The sequence below is a fragment of the Carassius auratus genome, chromosome 1, assembly GCF_003368295.1.
Source record: "Carassius auratus strain Wakin chromosome 1, ASM336829v1, whole genome shotgun sequence".
Lineage (NCBI taxonomy): Eukaryota > Metazoa > Chordata > Actinopteri > Cypriniformes > Cyprinidae > Carassius > Carassius auratus.
The window spans coordinates 33,574,438-33,593,952 of NC_039243.1; the positions used below are offsets into that span (position 1 = coordinate 33,574,438).

General features: G+C 36.5%; 2 protein-coding genes across 3 annotated transcripts; one reads left to right on the forward strand and one right to left on the reverse strand.

Annotated features, from left to right (window-relative positions):
• Positions 1-666: 666 nt before the first annotated feature.
• Positions 667-4,316, forward strand: LOC113108413 (40S ribosomal protein S3a). The gene is made up of 6 exons (XM_026271540.1): positions 667-811; positions 1,333-1,436; positions 2,284-2,471; positions 3,271-3,479; positions 3,752-3,861; positions 4,142-4,316. The coding sequence occupies exons 1-6, from the start codon at positions 750-752 to the stop codon at positions 4,270-4,272; spliced, it is 804 nt and encodes a 267-aa protein (XP_026127325.1). The 5' UTR covers positions 667-749; the 3' UTR covers positions 4,273-4,316.
• A 1,319-nt stretch (positions 4,317-5,635) lies between these two features.
• On the reverse strand, positions 5,636-17,798 carry LOC113108381 (SH3 domain-containing protein 19-like). Of its 2 annotated transcripts, none has more exons than XM_026271489.1 (16): positions 17,669-17,798; positions 15,590-15,748; positions 13,970-14,720; positions 13,764-13,877; positions 12,391-12,476; positions 11,801-11,841; positions 11,408-11,648; positions 11,249-11,317; positions 11,007-11,150; positions 10,819-10,894; positions 10,061-10,191; positions 7,550-7,614; positions 7,208-7,434; positions 6,839-6,885; positions 5,894-6,080; positions 5,636-5,767 (listed from the first exon to the last, which is right to left on the reverse strand). In XM_026271489.1, the coding sequence occupies exons 3-16, from the start codon at positions 14,499-14,501 to the stop codon at positions 5,751-5,753; spliced, it is 1,977 nt and encodes a 658-aa protein (XP_026127274.1). In that variant the 5' UTR covers positions 14,502-14,720; positions 15,590-15,748; positions 17,669-17,798; the 3' UTR covers positions 5,636-5,750. The 2 variants fall into 2 exon arrangements, with proteins under 2 accessions (XP_026127274.1, XP_026127266.1); XM_026271481.1 differs by having other exon boundaries at positions 7,550-7,617; positions 17,669-17,797.
• Positions 17,799-19,515: the final 1,717 nt, after the last annotated feature.

Below are 19,515 nucleotides of genomic sequence, written 5' to 3' on the forward strand. Positions count from 1 at the left end.
ATATTCTAAGATGTTATAATATTCAGTTGCATTACTGTGATGTTCAATTATTTATTATTATTGTTGTTATTTTTTTAATATCTATGTACATTAAGCTTTGGCAATAATGAATCACTTACAATCATGCCAATAAAGCAATATTGAATTGAATTGAAAGTAGTGACATAATGAATGCAACACTTAAACACGTGTATGTTTGTTTTTATTTTAGAAATATGCATTGTATGCTTTTATATTTATGTTTGATTCTCTTCTACCTTTTATTTTTTAATATTTTTAATTGTTTTAGCTTCATTTTTAGTTTTTCATTTAAATCTTTTTTTAATTTTTTATTGTATGCATTTGTCATTTGTAATATATATATATATATATATATATATATATATATATATATATATATATATATATATATATATATATATATATATATATATATATGTAATAAAAATATAAATGTATATATATATATATATATATATATATATTTTTTTTTTTTGAAATGTGTATAGTAATATATTTATACAGTAGCTTTTAGTTTTGGATCTGATAGTAGTTGTTTCAATACTACAATTGATTGCTTGTGTTGTCCACACTTGTTGCAAGTCGCTTTGGATAAATGACTAAATATAAACACTATAAGGCAACATTGTGCGTAACTAGCGAAATCCCGCGAGATATTCCTATTCTCGAAGTCGCTTTAATCTCGCGGTATTTCCTCATTTCCTCCTCTTTCACTCCCTGTGTTCAACATGGCAGTCGGCAAAAATAAGAGGCTGACAAAAGGTGGCAAAAAAGGTGCCAAAAAGAAGATGTAAGTCACAAATGTATCTCTCGACTGTGTCGTTACCTCGATATAACCTGTTCTTGATAATGTTTGGTTTTTGTGGATGAAGGATGCGCTCGATGTTTAAGGGATTGTGTGTAGCGGTCTTGCTAGCATGACTAGCTCATTGACGGCCTGTCGTGTGTGTTTTCTCATAACTTTATCCTTTTATCCCAGAGTAGCGACGTCCTCGTATTGTTTTCTAATGCACTAGGCTTACGTCTTTAATAAAGGATTCAGTTTAGCCCAAAATGAGCGCGGGAAGCTGCTAATGCTAACTTGAAGGGTTCTTAGCTAGTTTTCTAGCATAACGTTACTTTACTGACTTCAAATTTTAATGTGACACGTGTTGAGAGGCTCGAAGTTATTTTAAAGCTTTCTCATATTTTAGGTAACAACCAAAGCAAATATAAGTCCGTGTCAACATTTGAGCTATGAAAATGTCTCCATTGTAATCTTAGCTTGCAGACGACCACCTGTCTCTCTCTGAAGTGAGTTTTCTCTTGCAGTGTGGATCCATTCTCCAAGAAGGACTGGTATGATGTCAAAGCACCAGCCATGTTCAACATCCGCAACCTGGGCAAGACCTTGGTCACCAGGACTCAGGGAACCAGTGAGTGCTTTTAAATGCCATAGTGTTTGTTGACACTTCCAGAATGACAATGTCCTGATCATTTACTCTCACTCATGTTATACAAGATGTTCGTGTCTTTCTCTCTTAAGTCGTGAAGAAACTAAGGTTTTTGAGGAAGACGTTTCAGGATTTTTCTCTATGCAGTGGACTTCGGTGGGGTCCATCGGGCTGAAGGTCCAAACTGATCGAATTAAAAATCAATGCTCGTCTTGCACCTGCTGGACAAACACGTTGGATATGTCATGCATAATCTGCTCTTCGTCTGTGTACTCTGTAAACGCATTTTCTCCTACTTTGTTGTTTTACTGTTGTTTTTTTAAAGGGCATTTAATTTTCTTTGCATGATTGCTTTGTAAACACTGGATCGTTGCTATCACCTAAGTCACATGTGACCTTTCCAACATGATTGTCATGCATGTAATTGACTTGGTGCAAGATGAGCATTTGTGGTTAAAGTGTATATAAAACGTATTCTTAATAGTAAATGAGTGAAGGTTTTTCTAGACAAGGCCCTTATTCCTCGAACCTTAGTTTCTTTGCGCCTTAAAACAGAAAGACCTGAACCTCTGGGATGACGTGGGCTGAGAAAATCATCAGGATATTTTTATTCTGGAAGCAAGCAAATTTTTAACACTGGTGGGAAAAGGCACATCCATTTGTGTCTCAATTGTTTGATGCGAATCCATATTCGTGCCGTATTGCTGTGGGAAGACATGATGACCGTAGTTTCAGTCCCAGATTACTGTTGTCAGATCACCTAAGATCTATATACATGTCATAGCTCTACAAACTGCACCGAGTTTAACGACATGTCTTTATAATGTAGGAATTGCCTCTGATGGTCTGAAGGGACGTGTGTTCGAGGTCAGTCTGGCTGATCTGCAGAACGACGAGGTGGCCTTCCGCAAGTTCAAGCTGGTCACAGAAGACGTCCAGGGCAAGAACTGCCTTACCAACTTCCATGGCATGGACCTCACCCGTGACAAGATGTGCTCTATGGTCAAGAAGTGGCAGGTACAGTCGAGTTAGCATGTCACCTTTACTCATTGGATGCTTTAGTTTAGGTCATTGCCATCACATACAAAAAAAAACCTTGTATCGCCCTCAAATGGAGTTAATGCTACACTTTTCATTGTTCACTTTCGTTTCTATGCATGCAAATGCTGAAAACTTGACTTTTTGTGAAGATGTGTGACCGATGGAAGACTGATATGGTGTGATCTCTTAGCTTAAGACTAACTTTGAAGCTGCAGGTTTGCAGCATTGCATTTTGAATTTGATTTGTTTTTTAATAGCAGCAGAATGTTGATATCATGACCTGCGTGTCTGAAGAAGTTTTGCATGCTCAAAGTCTGGTGTGACCACCCTTTTAGTGTTGCATAGTTGTAAATGAAAAGAAAATGGATAGAAGAAAAAAAAAAAGATTTGAAAGGTTTTTTTTTTTTTTAAGAATAGAATTGTAATAGTGAGTGCTGAAGTAAGAGGTTCGAATAAAGATGCATTTTAAGCTGATTATTTAACAACAGAAATAAAATATTTCTTAGTTTCTGCATGTTCTAATGAGTGATTGTTTCAAAATCATGAATCAGGTTTGTGTCCCTGACTTTATTTCATTTTTTAGAATTAAGATCTCCCAAAATTTTCATTTACTCACCTTCATGTCATTCCAAACCCTTAGGAATTTGGTTAACACAAGATATTTCGATATCCTACATGAGTAATGTGTATCTGTCGGATTTAAAGGGTTCTCCATACCTTTGCTTTTCGTGCAGGCTGTGTTCTAAAATGCTAACAAGCTGTTATTTCTAAATAGACAATGATTGAGGCTCACGTTGATGTGAAGACCACCGATGGCTATCTTCTCCGTCTGTTCTGCGTGGGCTTCACCAAGAAGCGCACCAACCAGATCAGAAAGACCTCCTACGCTCAGCACCAGCAGGTCCGTCAGATCCGCAAGAAGATGATGGAAATCATGACCCGTGAGGTCCAGACCAATGACCTCAAGGAAGTGGTCAACAAACTGTACGTATGATGTTTGTTCAAGATCTACAGGATGATTATTGGGTCTGTGTTTGAATTAGATTCTGCAGGAGGGTGGGCTTTGATAATTGAATGGAATGGTCTAAGATGTGTTTTAAATACTGAATGTTCACTGGTAAGATCAAGTGGTCAAATGATGTCTTGGTGTTTTACTAGGCACTTATGAATGCTTATGAATGCAGTGTCAGTAGTGTATCTTTTGACCTGTAATTGTCATGCAGCTGTAATGTTTTTATTTATTTTTTGTTCTGTAGGATTCCTGACAGTGTAGGCAAGGACATTGAGAAAGCCTGCCAATCCATCTACCCTCTACACGATGTCTACGTCAGGAAGGTTAAAATGCTGAAAAAGCCCAAGTTTGAGCGTAAGTTTAGACATGTGATGAACATGCATGGCTTGTTTAGACTTTTAAATATGCAAATGACTGACAAATGTTCGTTTGAGCTAGATGTTCTAGTACTTTCATGGCCGGGGTCCCTTGCATTGACACTTTAGAGCGTTATTTGATGCTTCATCTATTAAATTTACCCAATTTATCTTGTGTAAAGTAAAACCTTTTTTTGTTTCCAATTTTCATTGGACAGTTTTTAGGTTTAGAAGCATAATTGTATGAGATGAATGTATTTCTGAAACTTTATGTACAGTTGGTAAGCTGATGGAGTTGCACGGTGAGGGTGGAACCAGCAGTGCTGCTGCTAAACCTGCAGAGGGCGACACTGGGGCCAAGGTGGAGAGAGCTGACGGATATGAGCCCCCCATTCAGGAGTCCGTCTGAAACTCCCAACACAACAGCTGGTGTCAATAAACGTGTAAATTTGAGTCTTTGTGTGCTGGTGTTTGTTTGTTGTTCTCTTTAATCTGTCCCATCAAACAGTCTAAACATCATGTTCATGCTTTTATATCTCCAGTCAGAAATATCAGTTTTCCTTCGGTTTTGACGCTCATGTTGAAACTGAACGTTTCCAACATGGAATTTGATTTTAGTAACTTCCAGGTCTGGATGAATATAGGAATAACACGAGTGTGAAAAGACTTAGTTTCCAGAATATTGCCCCTACATTTTTTTTTTTTCTAAAATCTATTCATATTTTATATTTATGCAACTTCCAAAATTTTAGGAGCCTATTTCCATTATGCAAAAGTATGTCTTTGCCGTAAATGTGACCCAGGAGCACAAAACCAGTATTTTTTTTTTTTAATCCGCTTTCATTTGGTGCATGGTTTATTAGGATCTGACCATTTATGGCCGGGATACAACCATTTGCAAATCTGGAATGTGAGGGTGCTCAAAAAAAATCTAAATATTGAGAAAATTGTCTTTAAACTTGTCCAGAGGAAGTTCTTATCAATGCATATTACTGTTCAAGAATTACGTTTTGATATTTATGGTAGAAAACTTACAAAATATCTTCGTGGGACAAGGTCTTTCCATAAAATACTTTTTTTTTTTTTTTTTTTGTATAAAAGAAAAATCTATTATTTTGACCCATACAATGTATTTTTGGCTATTTTTACAAATATACCCCAGAGACTTGTGACTGGTTTTGTGGAGTCTGTTCACAAATGAGTCTCTTTTGGACTCGAATAAACTGAAAACGCTTGATAAATGTCAAACCACAATTATATCAAACTAATGTGTCGGAGGTTAATAAATGCAGGTTTGTAAGCGTTTCCCGTTTAAGAGCATGTTGTGAGTTCCAGAAAAAAAATGCATGAAAATGGATCTGCACTGTGAGAAAAAATATATTTTTACAGACTTGTACTTAAATTAAACTGGACTGGAACCACCTCAGACACTAATGACAAGTGTCCCCCCCCCCCCCCCCCCCTTAAACATATATCCATTTGGTAGAATATGGTATTGGACGTTTGTCCATTGTGTTTAAATATACTTAAATCTGTATAAATTTCCCCTGTATATAAAATCAGTAATGCTGTATACAGAAAAGTAAGCTGTAAGAAATAAATCTGTAATATAACAATAAATACTGGCAGCTTTTTACAGGGACATTATCCATTATTTTTTATTCATTAACCCTAAAACACAATGCAATGAAGTGCAAAATGTAGCATATTTTTACAGATTTAGAGTGTAAACACATATGAGACACTAAAAAGAAGTAACTCCCATAGCAGTTCATGAATAGATTTTTAGCAGACCGTGGATTTGGTATATTAACAATAAATATATATTAGACAAACAAAGCGGATATGAAAACGAGAGAAGAAAAACACTGCCTTTGAGGTTGCCTCTTACCAATTTCTCCCTCCTGCACAGAGAACAAAAAGAGAAATATTAAAAAGCTTATTATTTAAACAGCATGCAAAGTTCTGAAAAGTGTATTTCCTGCTCCTGTCCACTAGAGGGCTGTCCTGCAGTCACTCTATAAGCCCACCTGGAACAACCTCAACAAAGGCTTTGGGAAAGAAGCCTTCTCTGCCATTTATCCGTCCGCTCCACCATTCATCGTCTATGTGAGCAGTGACCAGGATCCTGTCTCCCTGCTGGAAATCCAGATCGTCCTCTGTCTCTGCTGTGAAGTCATACAGCGCCACGGCCCACTCTTCACTCTTACATTCAGCCTGTAGACAAACAATAAAAGCTTGGATCTTTTTTACATTTTATATATTTTTATACTGTTACAAAATGTAAAAGGCTCTGTATGTTGGATGTATTATGTGCAACTTTATCCAGAGAGACCAGATTTTTTATTGCATCACTAAATGTAACTTTATCTGCATTCATACAGATTGCTAAAAGAGAGCATTATATACTGTAATAACTGCTTGATAGCTTGTATTGTCACAAAATGTAAACTATATTTACTCTAACCTGTAAAATGTTACTATAAGGAAGACATTTTAAACAAATAACATCGAGGTGCTTTAAAACACTTTTTTTTTTAAGTGCATTTCAAATAAATCTGTCTTGACTTATTTCTTGATTTAATGCATCATATCATAAAGAAATGCAACGTAAATAGTTGGACGTGTAAGTGTTTGTTCAAAGGGATAGCATACCCAAAAATTAACTTTTTGGTCACCGTTCACAGAAGACCAGTATCTATAGTCTTTTTTTTAAACCTTTTGTGTTTCACAGAATAAAGAGTAATAAATAATTCAAAAAGTGCATTGCAGAGCATTGCACTCTTAAGTGTTAAGCATTTACTTTTACAGACATTTTTTTCCATTTTTATATGCAGGAATGTATTGTCCACGAAACGATCTATAAAATGCATTTCGAAAACAAATATTGTGATTTTTTTTATTTCATGCCAACTTTAAGCGCTGTTCATACAGGAAAGATTCAATGTAACAGATGGGGAGATGGAGATGGATACCTTACTGGCTTTGTAAGACATTCGAGTGTTAGATGAACCGGCCATTCCTAAAAAATGAATCAGAACCCAGATTAAAGATATTATGTAAGCAAACATATGCAAGGATTAGAAAATGACAGAATTCTCCAGATCTGCTGCTGGACATTTTGTAAGAGAGAGTACCAAGAAGCACCCTAATAAACATTATTCCACTTTTTTTCTAAGCATTGCATTCTTTGCAAATAACTTTAACTTTTTTGCTATGACCTTTATATATTCTAATTCTGACTAATATATATATATAATGGAAAAAAATCCATAGGATCGAAACATTTTTTAACCTTAAATAAAATGTGAATAATTCATAGATGGATTGTTTTGAGCTCTTACCAGGCAGTGCAATCTTATTCGGAGCAGATTTCTGCACCGGGGCTGGAGGGAGATCCTCAAGCACTTCCACAAAGTTAAGAGGGAAAATACCAACTTGGCCGTTCAGTTCCCCACAAGCCCACTCGTCTCCCACATACTCTTTAAGCCGAATCACATCACCTTCAGAGAACGAGAGCTCATCGCTCTGCTCTCCTTCAAAGTCAAACCTCCCGACACACCTTGGGCCTCTGAAGAAAACACAGGCATTTCAAAAATGAGTCTAGTCATTGCAGTAGATCAGATTTTAAGTTATATTAATTTGTGTTTGAGCTTTCACAATCGAATCGTGTGAGGGCGACGTACCTGACAGGCTCAGGAGATGGTTTGGTTTGCCATTCATTGCTGGATGCTGGTGTGGATGTAACAGGCTTCTTATTAAAAAAAAAAACAAAGAAAGAAAGTTTATTAGTGATGGTAGTTATTTATCAGTTTCATCAGCACTGAACATACATGCTTGACCTTCCGAGCTATGGCAACCCTGCACCGGCGGCGCCAGGGGGGGTCCTGGGGGGTCTCAAGACCCTGCCAAAAAATGCCTTGACCCCCCATTTGACCCCCCACCCTCTTCCTGATTAAAAAATATATATATGCGGGATAAAGATCCAAAAATGTTTCTCTTCAAACTACGCAGAACAATAATAAATAATTATTTCGACATTTATTCGTACACTGAACCGAGAACCGTTTCTGTCGAACGCGTCCGATTCGAGAACCGAGGAGCTGATGATACTGCGCATGTGTGATTCAGCCTGAAGCAGACTGACACAGAGCGCATCTGAACCGAACTGATTCTTTTGGTGATTGATTCTGAACTGATTCTGTGCTAATGTTATAAGCGCGGGTAAACCAAAGGCTTGAATGAAGGGCGATCATCGCCAATGACGGCATTAAATCGAGCGCAAAAGAACCGGTGAACCATTTTTTTTTTCAACTGGTTTATTTGATCGAATTGTCCGAAAGAACCGGTTCACTTGAGCACCTGCTCCTTTGCCCCTTAAGTGCCCTTTTGTCAAAGCAAAATTTCCTCTAATTTTTTTTTGTAATAACATAAACTTTTGTGAATGCCTGCCCACGCCCAATCATAATATTAGTACAATTTATTAAAAATAATTTAGCCGTAAATAAAATGACCAATATGATGACCTTTCACCTGACAATGACCCCATCCAACCGGGAAGATTCCTCACGCTGCACACGCATTTTTTTAATTGCTAGAGGATATTTTCAACATCGTGGCAGCTGGTAAGTGGTGTTTCATTCTCAGCGAAGTGATTTTGATGTTTATTTACTTATTATTATTTTACAAGAACAATGTGATGTGAGAACATGCAGATATGTTGTTTATATTGCTGTGTGTAGCCTGTAGCACTAGCGTGCTGTTTGAGGGAGAAAAGTTTCACAGGCATCGAGGGGTCTGGTCTTTTTTATGTTATTTGACTAAACTTTTATTATATTACAGTACTTATTTATTTTTAACACGTAAAAATAATTATCACAACACTGGTAAGGCTTATTCAGATTTTCTCATTCTCTGAATTATCATTATAAAAATAAAAACAATTCAGAAATGAATTAAAATATAATTATATTTTAAATGTGATGCAAATATTTTTTCTACAATAGCAACAGTGTTTACAACAGCAAGACCACTTTAGCCTGTAAACTCAATATCTCTCTGGAAATAAATGTAAAAATATCAATGTCAATAAAAATGCATAATATACCTGACATGAAAGTGCAGTGTGAAGGATATGAATAACAACTGTAGCCTGTCATTTGTTTACATTGCAAAGGTGTTTTGTTGTTTAGTAGCAGTAATATGCAGTTATTAGCCATGTCCACTGTATTTTTTGTTGGTTTTCATGAGACCCCCCTTGAAAAGACCAGGACCCCCCATTGCCCCCCCAATCAAAATTGTTTGGAGCCGCCACTGCAACCCTGTTACCATAATTTAAGACATTATTAGAAATAATAAAAGAATGCAATTTGTGTGATTTTGGCGTTTTCTTGTTTAAATTTTTTTTTTTTTGAAGCAATTTAACAATGTATAATGTGAGCAAATTGCATCAGAATGAGTAACAGGTTTAGCCTAAATAGCACATCACTGAGTAAGAACTAGAAAGTTACAGTATGGTTTGTTTTTTAGTTTTATTACTTCCATTAAAAAGGGTTGCATGCAAATGTGGGATACAAAAAACATAACAGGACCACTTTAACAGCTGAACAGATAATTGCATAACAGTTATAGGATTGTTTGTTGAGAAGGTCACTGAAGTGACAGGCAATAATCACAATTATAAGGACAAAATACCAATATTTTATTATATACTGTAAATGTGAAAACTGCATGAAAGCTGAATAAATAAGCTTTCCATTGATGTGTGGTTTGTTATAATAAGACAATATTTGTCTGAGATGCATCTATTGGAATTTGAGGGAGAGAAATTCTGAGAAAATCATCTTTAAAGTTGTTCAACTGAAGTTATTAGCAATGCATATTACTAATCAAAAATTACATTTTTTACATATATTTATGATAGGAAAGTAAAACCAACATATTTTCATGGAACATGATCTTTACTTAATATCCTAATGATTTTTGGCATAATATAAAATTCAACAATTTTGACTCATACAATGTATTTTTGGATATTGCTACAAATATACCCCAGAGAATTAAGACAGCTTTTGTGCTCCAGGGTCACATTTATGTAATAGTTCTCACACACACACACAACTCAAAACAAACTCTTTAAAATTAGTCATGAGACATTGTCTACAGTATCTGTGGAAAATTCCCCATGCAATATTTACCAGAGTCTTCACGTAGTTAATGGGGAAGATCCCAGTGATGTTTCTGCATGTTCCCATGTACCACTCACTGTCCAGCTGTTCTACATTAGACACCACATCACCGGCATTTAACACCAGCTCTCCAGGCTTCTCTGAGACACAAACACAGGACAACATATGATCATTACAGGAGCAGCTACACAACCGCCTCTGACACCGATTGAAAAGGAGATACACTATATATAGTTATATATAACTAGTTAATTGAGTCAGTTCATGTAACCACTGTTGGTGTGTTTATGTCAGTGCTTAAGTTCATGTTTATTCCACGTCATGTCAAACCAAGCATTTGTTTAGTTTGTATTAAGTTCATGTTTGTGTTGAATAAAACTGCACTTGGATCTATCATGACACCGAGGCTCAGGATTACAGGTAATAATGTTCAGTTTCTGATTTTTTTCGCTTCATAAGATCTCAAAATATCGTCAGGAGCCACGGCTATTAATTTTGTGTTCCTTGAAGAGCTTTTCCATGACTCTTAAAGTGACGGTAGCCACTGACTTGCATTTTATGATTCACCAACAGCCACGTTTTCAGCTAAAAATCTTCTTTACTGTTCTACTGAAGAAATAAAGTCACCTACATCTTAGATGGCCTGAGGATGAGTCAAGTAACAGCACATTTTTACTTTTGTGAGACCTGTCCCTTTAAATGATGCTTTCCTTGGAAAACGGACCTTTGCTTTCTTTCACAGAACACAAGTGTCTATCTGTATTCACCTGGAGTGAAGTCATACAGGGCTTGCACTCGCAGAGATCCAGTGTTTTCCACCATGCCACTAAAAGAATGGTTTTTCTGTAGAAACACATTGAGAGCAATGTTAGCATGTCGACATCCCAAGATAATACTTACTGTACTTACTACTAAAACAACTATTCAACACTGAGTCGATAATAATATTGAATACCTGAGGTGCTGAATTGCTGGGGACATTTGTTAAGGGGGTGATAATCTTCATGTGTGTTTTCTGCACTCTCCCTTTAGCGTTCCCCACTTGGCATTCAAAAGTTTTGCGGTCTAATTCCTCAAGTAAGACGAGGACTTCATTTTTCTGTTGTAAATTAACGATGGAAATGCATTAAATTTCCAATGCATGAACCATTTGTAACTTGAGAAGACCCATTATGGGGATACTGTGAATGTATTGACCTGAAAGGAGAGCTCTCCAGTGTTAGTGCCATTGTAGTCAAACTCAGCAACACCGTGGGGGATCTCAAGCTGTGTGAGCCAAAAGAAGAGTGTAGTAGAGTTGCATTAATTTGTTCAGTTCTTCTGTGATACCATTAAATCGTTAAAATGAGATCTCACGGTGTATCTGTTGTAAAGACGATGTCCAGGGTTGGGTCTCGGCGGTAAGGCAGGTCCTTTTTTCGAAGCTCTGTGGTTTTGTTGCTGCCATTGAGGTTGCTGTTGTTTTGAAGGCACTGTTTGTGAAAACCCTGAATCTGAGGGCCGACGTACGGAGCCATTTTTCCGTGGAGGAGGAGGTCGTCCCGGGCCGGGTTTAGCGGGTGGCGGTCGAGCAGGGAGAAACTTTCCTCCACTGGGTCTGAAATATTATTAATTATTAATTATTATGCAAAATCAGTGTCACACATCCCTGGCTGATGCTTTCAAAACCAACCAGTCTTGAAAAGAGAATGCATGTTTAGTAAGTCGAATAAGAGAAACTGATACGTAATAAATACATGATTCATTTACCGTGGTGGAAGAGACAAATCAGATGAGATCCTGAAGGAGTCCTGGGGGGGGGGGGGCATTTCAGGGAAGATTTTTGTTTAAAAACATAATTTGTGCACTTACAATGTATATAAATAAATTAAAAAAGACAATATTTGGTTATAATATATAATGCCAGAAATATTTTAACACAATTTCTCAAATGCAGATGTGAAACTTGTCCAGTGTATGCGTGTTATTGTGGGATATATAGCTTCTGTACTAAACAGGGTTGTTATTATTATTCAGTTTGCTAGCTGTAAACATTACTTATAATGCTCTGCCAGACTCTCTTTAATTCCTGCATGCTTTGACTTGAAGTGGCCGTAAAAGTAACCAGTTAACACACTCAAAATCGTACAGAGTATTTTTCAAGGCTGAGGAAAGAGAGGTAAAGGAAAACAAAGAAAATTCCCTGTTGATCCATTCTGCTCTCTTTGACATTTCTGGAAAAGTGCATTTTTATTTTTCAGACGTGACAAATCTCAGCAGATTAAAGAGTCTGGCATCTGATCTTGTGAGCTAAACTGAGATTTTCGGACAGCTGTTTATCTGATTGTATAAGGACTCACTTTGAGAGAGGGTTTAGCAGGTGTGGGTGGGCCGCCCACAGGCTTCTGCACATATAAAGGTGGATCTTCTGCCATCTCTTCAAACTCTGAAAGGCAGAAACTCATACACTTACCATGCAATAATCATAATCATGCTGTTTACACGATGCAGAACATGCACTACTATTCAATCTGGGATCAGTAAGAGTTTAAAAAAAAGATAATACTAAAGTGATTTTGCTTTATGATCTCTGTGATCTCTCTTGGTTTATTTTTGGGTACAGATTGACAGCATGTCATGTCATGTACTGCAGGTGTGTGTCCATTAGTGGTCACTCTTGAGTAATTGGTTGTGTGTTGACCTTTCAGTTAATAATAAACCAGGCGTGTGCGACTGAGCGTTCATTAACGCCCTGTCCAGCACCCCTCAGTTGTTTTAAGTGGTAGACTTGGCTGCTTACACTGGCATTACTTTTCTAGTTTTACACTGTAAAAACACTGTACAAGTAGACAGGCCATCATTGTGCATTTAATACACTGTCTGGTCCAAAAAAGACGCCATTTGGATTTAATTAAGCAAATACTGCAGAGTCTAGGAAAGGATCATGTTGTATGTTTGGCATGATTCTTTCAACACAAGCAGTGTATAGCTTTTTATTTCTAGAACAACCGTGACCTGAACACCATTGAAAGGGCAGAAGTTGACTGTACACTGCCTGTCCAAAAAAGTTGTACACTCTAATATGTGACCCTAGACCACAAAACCAGTCTGAAGAGTCAATTTTGTGAAACTGAGATGTATACAACATCTGAAAGCTGAATAAATATGCTTTCCAATTCATATATGTTTTATTAGGATCTCACAATATTTGGTCGAGATACAACTATTAGAAAATCTGGAATCTGAGGGTGCAAAAAAATCAAATACCCTTTAAAGTTGACCAAATTAATTAATTAAATTAAATAACAAATTTTTTATTTTTGATATATTTAAGGTAGGAAATTAAAAATGGAACATGATCTTTACGTAATATCCTAACGATTTTTGGCATAAAAGAAAAATCTATAATTTTGACCCATACAATGTATTTTTTGGCTATTGCTACAAATATCCCCCAGAGACTTAAGACTGCTTTTGTGCTCCAGGGACACATATATTTCATTGGACTGCCTTTAGCTTTGATTATATTGTGCATTCACTGTGGCATGGTTTCAACAATCTCATGCATCATCAAAGCATTTATTTCCAGCAACAGTTGCATTGAATTATTTACAATGATTCAAAGCGTTCTGTAAAATCGCCTCCAGCACATCCTAAAGACTTCCAACTGAGTTAAGCTCAGGACTCAGGACTATTTTGGCCAGCTTCCTCAGATTATTGGTAATATACTCACTTTTGTCAGTCTTGCTGGGGACCCTGATGACTGTGGGTCTCTTGATCATTCCCAGATTGTTTGACCCCATGTAGTTGAATCCTCTTTGGCGCTCAGGTTTAGAGGGAGAGTGGTCTGAGAGGGAAAACACATTCATATACATTAATAAACAATACCTGTTAAATATATATTTTTAAATTGTAGTACGGAAAAATATTTGCACTTACTTGTGGGAGCATCCATATAGTCATTGCTAAGCATGTTCTCTGCAGATGCAATGGTAGACAGAAGTGCGGTGGAGTTGTGATTGTTGGGGTTCAACAGGTCTTTGCTAGGCTTGAGGGGTAGATGAGGTCCTTTCGATACTGTTTCCTCATCCTGGGACGGTATATTCTTTACTCTGACCAGTGAAGGTCGTGATGGAGGGATGAGGGCCGCCCTGAAGGGAGACTGAGAGTCGGAGTCATCTCTTGAGTATAACGATGGTTTTTTGAAAAGTTGAGGTTTTGGCGCTGGCATAGGAGGCGTGTCGACATCTTCGTACAAGTGACTGTCAAACTCTGAAACCTGCTCTTCTTTGGGCTTTTTGAACGAGGGCCGGAGGGCAACAGAAGGTTTTGGTGCCAGTGGAGGTGGTTTGGTGAAAACCTTGCGAGGACGGGGGAAAGGCACAGACGTTTCATCGTTCTCTGTGTTTGATTGGCTTTCAAAGGCTTGTATTTTTGACCGGATGTTGCGGTCGTTGTGAAGGGAGGTCATGTTCTCACTTTGGTTCTCTTTAGATTGGTTCTTCTGTTACTCAGTTCACTTTGAGGTTCTGAGCTGAAGACATCTAAGAGTTTCTACAGATACTCGCCTGAATGAGCATCAGAAGTCTCCACAGGTGCTACAGGACACACTTCTCAGCCGTCTTGCAGTGGTGTTAGGTTGCAAGGCAATGATGGCCGAGGTGTTGTTGTTTTCTGGAACTGTAAAAGACTAAACAGGAAAGTTTTTTGTTCAAACTGCCAGCAAAAATCAGATTTTTGGCATATCCAGATATTATCCAGATGGATTTTTGAAAGTCTAAACAGCAAAAAAATAAAAAAATAAAAACAAAACCAATGAAATCTTATTTCATTACATATGGTGATTTAAAAATGCTATTTCAATTTGATTTTTACAGATGTGTCTCAGTCCGGATGCTCTGACTGTTCAAATCGGATATAAAATTGACTTTTAACGTGACACTAGGATAAATTTCCATGAGAAGTTAATCTGGGGGAATTTTGGAATCGTACAAGCATCTAAAATGTAACTGAAATGGTGTTAGTTATCATACATTTAGCTTGATTTAATGGCTAGCTAGCTGCTGTTTAAACGCATGTTGATTTGTTTTTTTACACCGTAGATCAAATATATCTATTTACCCTAATAATATCATCAAAACTTCCTTGACTGCACAAATCCCGTAGTGTGACTTTAAAAGACCTGCAGATTCTAGAAATAATCCATGCATGTGATTAAGGACAGACATTCAACCGAATTTGCATTAAATTACTATGCTGCAAGAAGTTTTTTTTTTTTTTTTTAACTAGATTTAAATGTAAATGTCCTGTTATAGGTTTATTCACTTACATTCCCATTAATTCCCATGGAAAGTTTTCAAATTGAAGTGAAAATTCTTGGAATTTGCAAACCTACACACAACGATAACGTCAAAGCCTGTGACGGAAATTCCAGAAGCATTCATAACAGTATTCAAACAAAGCTGTGACTACATCCGATTTGCCTGCAGCCTGATAAGTGAAGCGTAAGTGAAATAATTTCTGGTTTGCGCAATCAAAACCTTTTCAGTATGCACTAACCTCCGCCGGGATGTTGGTTGGAATCTGGATGTGTCACATTCTCCTCTAGTGAGTCAGTCTGTGTGGCAAAGGTTGTTGAATGGAGATGGAGATGTTGTGGAGATGGTAAACCTGCTCCTCGGTCTTCTCCTTGATCACCTGCTCTTAGGATGGTGGGAGCTGAAGCACAAGAAAAGGGAATTACTCGAAAGCAAGCTTCAAACCATGCTAACACATCACAAGCGTGCAGGACATATACAGTCCTAGAGAACAGAGCATGGGAAGCACAAATTACAGGAAACATATCAGTATCTATTTGTGACCGTGCAGCACAAAAAGAGTCATTAGGGTAAATTTTTCAAAATTGAGACTTATATGTCATCTGAAAGCTGAATAAATAAGTTTTCCATTGACGTGTAGTTTGTTATGATAGGATAATATTTGGCCGAGATAAAATTTGGAATCTGAGGATGCAAAAAAAAAAAAAAAAAAATCTAAAAATTGAGAAAATCATCTTTAAAGTTGTCCAAATGAAGTTCTTAGCAATGCATATTACTAATCGAAATTTCTGCCTCAAAATTTTAACCACATATTTGAATGGATTATATTGCATTATACTGTCTACGCTGGCAGCTGTATCCAACACAAACATGTCTGATACTAATTAATATCTTAGACTGATCTAGTTTGTTCAAACAATGTTGTTATCCACAAAGTCTGGCTTTTGGCAAATCCTGATCCGTCCCATCACTTCCTATTAACGATTCACAGACTCTATTTGTTAAAAATGTTTCAGTAAATAATTATATTCCAAATAAATGCTGCGCTATTCATTAAGGGATACTGGAAAATATGTATAATGGTTTCCACAAAAATATCAAGCAACACTGATAATAATCAGAATTGAGACTTGAGCAGCAAGAAGACAGAATGATTTCTGAAGATCATGTGACACTGAAAACTGGAGATATGATGCTTTGATCACAGCAATACATTACATTTTAACAGATATTCACGTAGAAAACAACTATTTTTTTATGCTAATAACATTTCATGATATTACTGTATTTTGACCGAACAATGCTGTAGGATACTTCTTTCAAAAAATGTATAAAAACATACTGAGCCCAAACTTTTGAACACATATATCCATGTACTATTAAACCTAACATTTCCACAATCACCACAATATCTTCATATAAATGTTAACTTTTATTGCATTACTCTAAAACTTTGCTTTAAATACTCTACATCTCAATTCCAGGTTAAGTGTGTTCAACAGCACAATGCAATGCATCTGACAATAATACTGAGACTACAGTGTCAAAAAGACAGCAAACACAGGACAACTGAGTAATGCACAAGACCAAATGCGTCTTTTTCATCAGATTAGTAGATTTTAGAGCAAATAACAGCATCTCTTCCAAAAACGACAGTGTTCATTGGTAATAGCTTTTCAATCTTTCAAGCTGAAGACTTGCATTCACTTCCTCACTATGTGGAGGTTTTCTGCATAGCTGAAGTGATGTGTCAGAAGCTCAGAAAGTGATTTAAAACATTGATTTGTTTAATGAGGCACTGTTATAAAATGTCATGAATTTGTCGCGGCTAATTAAAGCAACACTATTATGCATTGCCTGAATGTTAGAGTACTCTTAATTTGTCCATGTGTGAGTGTTTCCTCATAGGGTTTTTCGCCCAAAAAAAAAAAAAAAAGAAAAAAAAGGAAATGATGTCATGATTTGCTCACTTCAAACTTTGTAACATAAATGAAGATTTTCAGAATTTCTTTTTTCTGCTTTCTGTAAATGTGACATTAAAACTGCTTTGGAAATATAATTCTCAAATGCCTTATAATCTATAGATTGTATCGAATTATTCTTATCCCACTTTCAAACTTAAATCTTTTTTTATGTTCACTTATTTTTTTACGATTGGGCTGCCAAATCAATTAATTGTGATTAATCGCATCCAAAATAAAAATTGTGTATTTATATATATACATATTTGGATGCGGTTAATCACGATTAATTTGATTTGAAAGTCCTGATTTACATCTAATATGAAGTACTGTGTGAGGATATTGTGTTTCCATCTTACCTTATATGTAGGTGTTCTGTTTTTTTTCTTTCTGAGCGGTCTGCGAAACACAAAGCATAATAAGCACAATTTTATTTAACTTTCTGTGAATGCTTCATTCAGCATCTAAATCCTCAATCCCAGCTGGCAGCAGTGACGCTGTCTCTTAAACAGTGTGGTGTATTCCTGATCAACCTGTTTTAAAGAGCAGAGCTAAAGGACAGAGCTAGAAGCTTCAATGACAACATGTAGTTTTTCATGAAATATGGATCACTCAGGTCCAGTCGAACAGCTCTTACAGCAGGTTCCTGGTTTCACAGGATTCATTTGTGTCTCCCTTTCACTTTTGAACACATTTCCAGCATATTTTAACCTTTAACTAAACTCCAAAGCTTGCTGAACAAGACCAGCATGTTTCAATACACAAAAATAGCATTCTTGATTCTCCCGACAGCATCATGCATTTACAAAAAATGTTTAACTTTCTCTCAATGACTGTTTTACCAAAGACAGCTTTGTTGTAGTTGTCTACTGACCGATAACTGTCCTCAAACTCACCCGCTGGGTTCAGTTTCTGCTCTCACTGTGTGTGTGTGTGTGTGTGTGTGTGTGAGAGAGAGAGAGAGAGAGAAAGTGTAATAACCTACCCCACTTATAACAGCATTTGTGATTTGAGTTTATTATGATTTAAATCACTGTATTATTTACATATATAAAAGATAAATAATACACTTAGCTGCAATTACATATTAAGAATATTATTGAAAATATATAGTCTTACCTGCATTTTAGAGAGCACAGTAAATGTGTGAGAGGAAGCACCACTCCTGGTAAAAGTGACGTCTCTTTTTTTCATTAGGTGTGTTGACAAAGTCAGGGTGCCATGCAGGAATGTGGTCAATCAGGAAGTATTTCTCTTCTGACATTTGTGAACCAAAACAATAGTTAACCAATAGTCAAATTGGCCCTATCCCTATCGGTACAGATGCAAACCTTACTAATGTGAGCGGGTCATTGTTTTAAAGAACTACATCCTGATATGATCACACTACACCATCAGCTTCATCACGGTCAGTGCTCCAGGAAGATGGTGTGGTTTTGTGCTGATAGCTCACTTAAAAGAGTCCTGAAACTATTACATCATACCCTACGATCCCTATGGAAATTCTGTTCATTAGAAAAATCAGGCCTGACATGCTGACAACTGACCGGTCGTGCTAATTGACACTGCAATAAGCAAAAATAAATAAATAGTAAAAATAAATGACAAACTTATTAAAACTTTTTTGACTGGTTTTAAAAAATAGCCTTAACCGGTTCTTAAAAAAATCCTACTAAACAAGTACAGCGACTGAAATGCTTTATGCATAAATGGCAGCTTATGTCTATCTATCTATCTATCTATCTATCTATCGTAGAAATTTATTTCATGACATGTGAAACAATTTTTTTTATCAAGTTGCTCTGAGATGCTGCAAATCATGAACTGCTCGTGTATAAAAGAACACAGTGTCATGCTTCACTCTAAAAATTAGCTTGTCAGACTATGGCATTTTATAATCTAAACCATGCATTGCTAAAAATTTATTGACTAGCTGTCTAGTAACACCGTTTCAAATCCTCATCAATGGTGATTTGCACTTGTGTTTAATGCTCAGCTAGAGTTTATTTTGGACCCTTGCTGAAATGCTAAGTGTGCGCCACACACACACAACCACTAGATGGCGCCACTAGTACAGAGTATCCACACATTTATTATTTTTATTTTAAATGTATTTGAAAATTCACCTGTTTTCCATCAGATTTACACAATTTGTTTGGGTAATACTTTTCTGAAATCTGTATAAATAAAATAAATAATAAATAAT